The sequence below is a fragment of the Egretta garzetta genome, unplaced genomic scaffold (assembly GCF_000687185.1).
Source record: "Egretta garzetta isolate BGI_Z169 unplaced genomic scaffold, ASM68718v1 scaffold68, whole genome shotgun sequence".
In the NCBI taxonomy this organism is placed as follows: Eukaryota; Metazoa; Chordata; class Aves; order Pelecaniformes; family Ardeidae; genus Egretta; species Egretta garzetta.
In genome coordinates this window covers 602,448-612,386 of record NW_009260774.1, presented here as the reverse complement: position 1 = coordinate 612,386, position 9,939 = coordinate 602,448, and the positions used below count along the sequence as shown (strand labels likewise).

Sequence of the window (9,939 nt, the reverse complement as noted above, 5' to 3'; positions counted from 1 at the left end):
ATATATATATATATATGGAAGCTTTCAATAATTTTCTCCTGTGACACATTTTGGCAAGGTCCTTTATGAGATTCTATTCTGTTTATGCACAAATAGTCTGCAATACAGACAAATGCTTCATAATTTTACCTTTAGAGGTCTAATGATTCAGTAAATGTTCTTCTTAATCCCATAATTAATGAAGTAGTACTGTAGTATCAGTTATGACACATTTTGGCAAGGTCCTTTATGAGATTCTATTCTGTTTATGCACAAATAGTCTGCAATACAGACAAATGCTTCATAATTTTACCTTTAGAGGTCTAATGATTCAGTAAATGTTCTTCTTAATCCCATAATTAATGAAGTAGTACTGTAGTATCAGTGTAAAATCCTGTTGAGCCTCCAAATTATTTTCCTGCATGTAAATACTTAGTAGCACTGCAACTAGAATATCTAACATACCTAAGCTACATAGTAGCATGTATATACGCATTTATATTTCTGCTATGTTTTGTGTATAAAAGCAAAAGAATAACATTTTAAAATTGTCATACAGGAGTTCAATAATCTCTTTCAGCTGATAAATGTTTAGTTACTCTAAAAATAAAGGTTGCCTATGTTTATATACAACAACCTCTTCATTTTTCTTTACTTTTATAGCATGGGCAGAGAGAAAATCAATTCATTATTCATGATTTAGAGCAGGTAGAAGCCTATTTAGCCCACTGTAAGTAAATATGTGTACTGCTGAGTGTGTCTGGAATGGAAAATCCTGTGGTTAATTATTTTTAAAATATCCCCTCTTGCTCTGTTTCTTGGAAAAGCGCAAGTGTCAGCCCATTAATAATATTTTGCAGTGAACAACATAGTTGTTTAGATGAAAGATTTGGGGTTGAAGTCTTTGATAGATCCATGCTGCATAACTTTCCACCCTTGACCATGACCCTTTGCATTAGGTATCCTTTGTATCTCTTAAAGTTAGTCTCAGAAGAGATTAATGGACAGTTTCTCTGTTCTGAATGAAGCATTAGGATGAAAACAGTAGCCCTGCTTCCCTCAAACTGGGAGGTTTACATTATTTTCTCAATTTATTATACATTAGTCTCACTTATATCACTTATTCTGTACTAAACTAGCACTTACAGGAATGTTAAAATAACAGCTTTGCATTTAATGCCACAGTTAGCATAACAGTTGTGAATTACCCCAGACTTCATTATCATTCATTCTGTTGAACTACAAGACAACCACGTTTCCATTACTGTCTGCAATTGATTTTTCCAAGCCTTCTTCTACAGCTTCAAGCAACAATATCAAGAATGCCACAATCCTCTTAAAACTCAGATTTCAGGTCTGACTGTTGCGTTCAGGTTTTATCATGGCACTAATGAAAAAAATTTACGTGATGTTGCTAAGGAGGGCAAGTACATGTTGCTGTAGTACTTACAAAGTTCCAAACTCTACATCACTACTGATGAATTCTTCCAACATACTTGTATCCACCATGGGATTCTCCAAGGCTCCATGGACATCTTGCCCTAAAATTGAAAATGTCAAGAAGCGAGAAATTACAAGAGTGGAATTTGGAGGGAGTTTTCAGGATTTCAGACTAAGTAATGCTGCCCACTCCCATACTAAAAGGGAAACCAAATCCGTCCCATCGTGCAGATAATGGATGGGTTACACTTCTGGTTTTGGTCACTCCAGGAGAAAGGATTGACAGGAAGTGCAGACTAAAAGAGGATGTGCAGGGGAAGATGAAGATGACACAGCAGCACCAGGCAAGCGCCGGTTCATGCATGGCATTAGGGCTTCACTAAATCACCATGGCAAGAAGATGAAAGGCCCCAGCCTGCGGCTGGGAAAAGAGGTTTTGAAGATAACTTCATACTCTTTTACATTGGTATCAAAACAGGTGATTGGGTCAAAGCTCAGACAGTGTCTCACATAAATCCACTTACTGTATTGGTACTGCAAGTGAGTGTCTGAAACACTCAGTTTAAAAATCCACCATCCTGAGCTTAAAGAAAGCAAAAGTAAAGCTTTAAAAATGTTTGATTGGTGGTTTCCTTTTATTTTCCCTGAAAAAAAGAGCTCGCTAACATGTTAAATGTATTAGTGAATAGAAAGGTTCAGTACTTTGTCCTTTGTTGCTTGGTAACTGAAGGCTATAAACAGGTTTGACGATTATAAAGTCTCTGGAATTCCTGACAACTTTTGTAGAAAGTCAGCTGGAGCTCTCTAAAAAGACCAAACAAACAGCACTACTTTGTAGGCTCCCCACCTCTCCAGCAAGCCTTCCATAAACAGAGGTGCGGCCAGTCAGAGAGCAAACAAGATAAGGAAGGACACTAAAGTTCCTGCTTTCTCCTGCGAGGCACAGGAGCTGTGCGTGGCTCCGTCACACTGCTACACAAGATAAAATGGACTAACCTATACATCCAGAGATGCACAGCTCAGCCCCAAGGGGCTGACACCAACCGTTTCCCCTCAGCTCTGCAGCAGAGTGGGAGAACGCAAAAGGTCCTTGTCGCCGTCACTGAGCACAGGGGCAGCAACTGCCTTTGGTGCTTTTACTGCCTTCTCACTGCACTAGCAGCAGATGTGTGCATGGTGGGAAGTCGTGTCATAAAATTTCTTCTGTTTGTTTTTTTCACAGAATGTTTTGGGTTGGAAGGGACCTTTAGAGGCCATCTAGCCCAGCCCCCCTGCAGTGAGCAGGGACACCCTTAACCAGATCAGGTTGCTCAGAGCCCCGTCCAACCTGGTCTTGAACATTTCTAGGGATGGGGCCTCCACCACCTCTCTGGGGCAATCCATTCCAGTGTTTCACTACCCTCGATGTAAAGAATTTCTTCCTCATATCCAGTCTAAGCCTACCCTGTTTTAGTTTAAAACCATTACCCCTTGTCCTGTCACAGCTGGCCCTACTAAAAAGATTTTCCCCATCTTTCCTATAGGCCCCCTTTAGGTACTGAAAGGCCGCAATCAGGTCTCCCCACAGCCTTCTCTTCTCCAGGCTGAACAAGCCCAACTCTCTCAGCCTGTCCTCATAGAAGTGCTCCTGATGTCTCTGCCTGACAGGGCTCCTTCTTGATCCAGTGTTCAGACCTTACTTAACTGCAAGCAGCATCTAAAAACCCAATTCCGCCACCTCACACAAGAATTCCCTCACGTCTCTGTCTTAATACATAAATTCACATTACCAATAGACATCTAGAACTGCTTTCTGATCACAGATTAATCTAGGCATCATTTGCTTATCACTACTGCAGACTTAATTTTGGCTGCTTTTCACTGTGAGACAGCAACTTGCAGATGTGCTACTGGCAGGTCCTTGCACCCCAGCATACCGGCATTGTACACAGACCTGCCCTCCGCACATCAGGGAGCAGATTCAACAGGTGAACAGCTTACTCACCTCAGCAAAATTGTAACATAGGAAGTCCTGAAGTAGCAGTGAACGAAGTACTTCGCAGAATCAGCTTGAGAGTACAAGAGAGCCTGGCTTTCTTCAGCAGCCTTCCTCAAACTTGCTGGATTCTCATCTTTTCATCTTCATGTCTGAATTTAGGATATTCCCCCCTTGAATTTCAAGGACTTCTCCTTTTGCTAATGTAGTCCACAGGGAAATGATTCAATCACCTTCTCCTCCTTTCACCCACCTGTTCCTCCTGTTCAAATTGCCTGGCCCTCATGCAGAGCCATGTAATTTTATTTTTAACATGAGCTAGAGGTCAGACACAAAGTGTTTTTCCTATACCACAAAACCAAGAATTCCTCATTTTGACCATGGTCAGAGACAGGCTCTTTTGAAGTACAGCTACGAATCAAACAAGGACAGGGCCTTTAATATGGGCATCCCACAGCCCAGAGATTGGCTCCATTGCTAAGTGATGACAACAGCAACATGTATCATCCCCTCTTAATTGCTCCACTTTGCATAAACAGTTAAATGGGGAGGAGGAGGAGGAAGGAATAAGTAATTCTGTGCTGGGATGAGGAAGGAAGCGCACAAGGAAGAAGACAGGCCAGCACTAATGAAAGTTCGTAACACAGGTGCTCAGAAGAGCCAGAACATTTGGCTGCCCCGTAGAACTTCCATCCTTTCTTTCTGAATGTACTTTCCAGGTCAGTGGTGTCATGTGCTTGCCCTGGCATCTGTTTCCAGCAGAGGAGGAGCTGCTGGATCATATGCAAATTTCTTGAAAATGGTGGCATCCATTTCACAGGCATTTGGTCACAGTAAATACTTAATAGATAGGGGTAGCATGCAAGCCAGTCGCTCACCTGGATGTTAGGTGGCTGCAAGAGCAGAGCGCCGTGTGTATGTAGCAGGACAAGCCCTGCTGAGAGGCCCCTGTGAACACACAGCTCCTCTGAACCCCGTGCCCAGCTAAGAGCTGCCCGAGGAGATGCGGAGTCGGCAGCCTCTATCAGCTTGCACTGGGGGAATCTCCGCTCCCAGCCCACGCTCCACACCCCAGAGTGCCCAGACATCTCTGGGAAGAGCCCGCACTGGGTGAGCGACATGTTTAGCTTTAGCACCACTGTGCAGAGGACTGCCAGCTACCCAAGACACCGATGAAGATGAAAGGCTAAGACAGTGCCTGGGGTTTCATGCACAGTTGTCTGCTGTCACAGGCAGCATACGATCCTATTTTTCCCATGTCTCCCTAAGCTCGCTATTCTGTTGTTCTCCCTCCTTCAACCTGAAGCCTAAAACCCATCAGTTCTACCACAGGCTTCTGTTTCCCTGTCTGTTCTCGCCTAGCCCGTCCCTGTTGCCAGCCCCAGGCCCCCATGGAGTAGTCCAAACTCCAGCCTCCTAATCTGACAGCTGCTTGCTTCATCTCTCCCTCTTTGGCAGACATCCCCTTCCCTTTCCTTCAGCCCTGAGGCTCATCACCCGGCTCTGCAGCTTCGCTTTACACTCCTGTAGCCATCAGCCTCAATCCCCAAGTTACCTGCCTCAATTAATTCTCCCAGCATTTCCATGTAGTGCCTTACATATGACCGCATTTGCATCAGCTGCCTCCTTTTCAATAGTATCTAAATGTGGAGTGAAGGAGCAGGGACAGAGAACCAGACATTCCTTGCAATAAGTTTTATGCCTTTCCTAGAGTAGTTATTTCAGGGCAAGCAATACGCTGTTCTGAATTTGGCTTGAACCACAGCCATCACTTTCCGAAGGAGTACCCAAATAGCCAGGCTATTAGGGTGCGCTTTCTGCAAACATAAATTCAGTCCACAACCAATAAAATAATCTGTCAAACTCCTGGTATTGACTAAAAATCAACACTGAACTGATCATCTGACATTAAAAGAGGATGCCAGGAAGTTCTCAGCCAAGTCCAGCTATTTGTAGGAAGATTCGTGTTAAAACACCAGCTACTTAGTACAGGGAACAATCCTTAAATACAGCTCGAGATGTAAAAATGGCACACAGAATGTGGTCAGTGCTCAGTGATACCTGCTTGCTTAAAGAACAAATTCCTAACATTTGCCACAAACCCCTGCAACTTGAGGGAAATGTTTCTGCTTGAGAATTACTAGCTGATTCTCATCTGAAGTTACTTTACCACTAAAACTGGCCTCAGCACTTTATGAGCTCCACTACGTGGGCTCAGTGAAAAGTCCCTGGAAGCTGAACTTCACTGACTTACACAAAGGTAAGCATTACTTACGGGGCTGGTAGTTCCTCAACTTCTTTTGTGCTAAAGGACTCCAGGTACTGGTCACTATTTAAATTCTTCAAGACAGCCCAGTTCATTCTGACTGGAACAGACCTGGAGTCACCAGTACCAAGACGACCGGTAACTCCAAGTGGTAAGGAGTGAGTTTGTGTCAAGATAGATGGCTTTGCCCAAAGTAACATTTTCCAGAGAAACAAATCTTGTCATTAATGTTTGAAATCTCTCATCCTTACAATGGTAGGAGAGACTTCTGGGTTTTATGCGTTTTGTGTTTAATGGCATGTGTGTTCTGTGGCTTAATTTATTTAGCAAGAGCTCTAAACCACATTCAGTGTAACTCATGCGGGAACACGAGGACAGAGAGATGGTTGTTCCACTGAGAGACTTCTTTAGATCACAGAGAGAGCTGAGACTGATCACACGCATTTCAGACACCTCAATGCACCTTCCAACAGCAAAACCAGAGAAGACTGAGTTGAACAGTGTAATTAGGTTGGCCTTCATTCAGTTTCTCAACCCATTGATAACGTCAGCAAGAATAGATTGCTCCACTACACATATGCAGGCACAAGAGCTAATCAGGAGCTCTGACCTTCCCGTGACAGATAGGAACTTACTGATTTAAAAAAAAACCACAAGTATTTTAATTAAAAAGTATTAGTTTCAACAGAAATCACAGGAAAAACTGCTCAGAGGTGAAATCTCTAGTGTGGGAGGAGTGAAATGAACAGAAAAAAGGACAAGAACTTCCCAGGACAGCCGCATGACAAGAGAAAAGCCATTTATTCTTGAGAAAAAGCCAAGGTCAAATCCCAGTCATATCTAATCTAAGAGGTCTATTGACTATTGAAAGTAGTGATCAAAAGGAAAACAAACATCATCTCACTTTCCTTGAAAACCCTCCTTTTTCAGACTGTCCCCTCTCAATACTGCAAATGCAAGTTTATCTTTCTAATGAGTGTCAAAACAAATATGTGCTGTAAGGAACTACAGCCACAGGGAAAATGGGATCCTTTTTGCTCATGAATTCCAAATAGTCTTACAAAAGAGACCTATAAACGCGCAGAGGTGCCAGCTGATGCATTTGGAAGCCAAAAGCGAACCACTGACGAGGCAGAAAGACTTCCTCCGTGGTGGCATTCTCCACTTGATATTGCAGGACTCAGCGTTTTTGTAGCCTTGAAAGACAACGTTCTAGCGCTGCTATGACTTCTCTCGAGGGCCCACCAAGATCAAACTAGCCGTCTATTGCTTTTGCTTCCCGAGGTGGCATTATAAAGTCACAGTGCTGAGCTGGAGAGAGGCCATCAGTGAAAGCTGGCCTTACATTCAACGCAGCTAACCCCTGCTTGAAGAGTGCAAACCCTGCTTTGAATCAGCTTGCTCCCTTTTCAGATTTACCTGTGGTTTAACAGCAAGAGGAACCTAGCTGCTACGGGCCGAATGAATGATTAGCTCTCGCAGCCTTGACGCGTATCTAATCTCTGTGCCCAGATAATGAAGTTCAGCCATCTAACAGCATCCCTACAGGCAGCGTTGAGCTAGCAGGCCATCGTCATATTCCAGCACTACACAGCAAGAACCGCACAAAGTTACCAAAGGAACATAAGCTCCCAAGGCGTTTCTTCTACCTGCAACTAAAGGGAATTGACAGGGCTTCTCCCCCTCACACTGGCCCAGACAGATGTTCTGCCAAACTACCTTCTGAAGAGAGTTACAATTACTAATTCTAGAATTACAATTATTAATTCTAGTTAAAGAGCTCATACAGCTAAAATATCTGAGATGCCTTCCACCAGCCAAGTATCGTTGTCACAAAAGCCAACAGAACCTTGCCCAAACTCCCTGAAGTCGTTTTCCAAGGCAGTCCCTAAACATTTTTCTGATTATGGAGATTTTTTTTTTTAATAGAATTCATTCCAACACTATTTTGAGTATTTAACAGCTATACAGAGCAGTACTTGAACAAATAGCTCGATAAAAACAACATCTTGCTGAAAGCAAAGCCAAGGAAGTTTCTTTTGACCTCCATGACTTCAAGTGAACTTACGAAACACAGTATGAATTCCCTAACATCTAAAAACACCACATTTGCTGGCTAGCAGCCCTAAATGGTGGTTCACAGATTTAAATTTCTTGGCATAAATACATTTGCTTGATCAATACTGGAGAATCTTTAATTTTCTAGTTTGAAGTCAAAACTCAAAAGTTAAAGAGTTGCCACCTCTCACCTAGGCCGACGGTGCCAGAAAAAAAAAAAAATCATTTATTTAGCACAACAGAAATTAAATGCAGGGAAACAAAAATTGTCCACATTATCCAAAACAGGAAAGGTAGTTTTCCAAGTTAGTTTGAGATCAGTAACATGTGAATACCTGCACAGGTAATAGAAGGAAAACAAATACAGAAAGAGAAGCTTGAAACTGAAAAGTTAATATTAAAAAAATAAATGCAAAGTGTAAATTGAGGGAGGGAAAGAAATATTTAGTAAAATAGTACAAAAATACATAAGCCTTTGAACAGCCATTTTGAATCATGTTACGGCAGGGCCGGGGAAATGCAGTTTGATAATGGAATCTATTAGAAAGTAAATTTTGTGGTTAAGAAAAAGGCAGGAGACTAATGGGACCTTGCTGGATTGTGAAATGTCTTGGGGAAAAAAGGGCAGATCCCAGCCTAAAGCCAAAAAAAAAAAAATAAAAAAAAAATCCAAGTTTAACTTCTCAGAAGGCTCCTGAGGACACTGCCACGGTTACCACTTTACCAATTACAGTCAGGCAGTTTCCGAAGAACGGTATTAGTGGAAAGAAACCCCTCCTCAACCTGACATGGGATGACAGAGCAGGGAGGGAGCTCTCTAACCTCATGAAAATTGCTTAGATTTCAGAAGTGATAAATCGCAAGGAGATCTTGGCTGCGTCCCCATTTTTCTCCCTGGCACTTACCACGGCGGTGCCAGCTCCACCTTCCCCTGGGTCTTCTGGACGAAGTACAAAGGCAAAGGCACTGCAGTGCATCTGTGCCATTCGTACCATCCCATCCTGGCACTGCCTTACGCGACAGCTTTGTGTAAAGAGAGCTTTTGGGGCTCTTTTTCTTCTTCAATTATCCCCCAATTACGGTATTTCTGCTGCCTCCAGAAATTGTTAAGACTCTCTAGCAAAACTTGACTCTTACCTTGAAAGAACTGCTGCAAGGCCTCATTTTCTCCCACCACATCCATGAAAAGCCAGTAGAAGCGTTTGGCTTTCCTACTGCTTGAAGAGTCCCACTGAGAAAAATGCACGGTCTACGCTTCCAGATGATTATGAAGGTGGCAAGGAACAAGTCACGTTTTTGTCAGAGGTTCCAATGACTCCGTCCCAGCTGATTTCATTCCCTCATAACTAGAGCCAGGGCTATACTTAAACTCTGCTACGTGTCAAGGAGAATCTGACAAGGCTCTTGAGGCAAGGTGAAGGTGATGTGCGTTCTTCCCTTCAGTATGTTTAATGCTCTTGCTGTAAAGACCTTTGGTCCCAGTACTAACCACAATTACACATGCGCAAAAAACGCAGCATTGTCTCTGTACTTTCACACAGGTTGACGTAATTAATACTACCGACGAAAGCAATAGTAATCAGAAAGGCAAGACCAAGGCTATCATCAGTTTCACTCCGTGCGCTATCCCATTTAAGCTGCTGAGCATCAGACTGTCCAACAGCTCTAAAAAATTTCTCACAGCACTTCGATTATAGGGAAGCAGAACTCCTACGTTATTAACAAGACAAAATTACAGATTAACCTGTTTGCCTAAGGTAACACTGAAAAAACACAAGGGAAAGCTGAACATGGAACAAAGGTCTTAAGGCTAGTAGCACACCCTATTTCACTTTCTTTAAATTGATCTTCATACACTGAAAATTGCCCCTGTTCCGTCACCCCTAAGCAAATCAGGAGAAAAATATTCAGACATTTTGAGCAGGCACCTGTAAGAGGCATTTGGTTGATGAATGAAAGCTGCCATGAAGTCGAGAACCCTGGAATAAGGCCATTTTCTGAAGCAGTTACATTCACCAGACAAGTAACCATTGCACAATTTTTACACGCCCCGGGCACTTGCAGTGACACAGGTTTCTCAACAATAGGCAGCTTATGTAAAAAAATAAGAATTTCAGGGAAGGGACTTGAAGACAGAAGCAAGCCAATTAGCATTTACAAGATGCTGATGTAATTGAGCCAAACAGTCACCACCACTGAGATAACACCTGGTACATCTTTG

At 42.8% G+C, this 9,939-nt stretch overlaps 1 protein-coding gene across 1 annotated transcript in view; it reads right to left on the bottom strand.

Moving 5' to 3' along the window:
* The window catches only part of MYRFL (myelin regulatory factor like), a 49,060-nt gene extending 40,159 nt beyond the window's left edge, over nucleotides 1-8,901 (bottom strand). The window contains 2 exon segments of the mRNA XM_035901695.1: nucleotides 1,430-1,520; nucleotides 8,856-8,901. Coding sequence (XP_035757588.1) covers nucleotides 1,430-1,520; nucleotides 8,856-8,901 — 137 coding nt within the window.
* Between the last annotated feature and the right edge of the window lie 1,038 nt (nucleotides 8,902-9,939).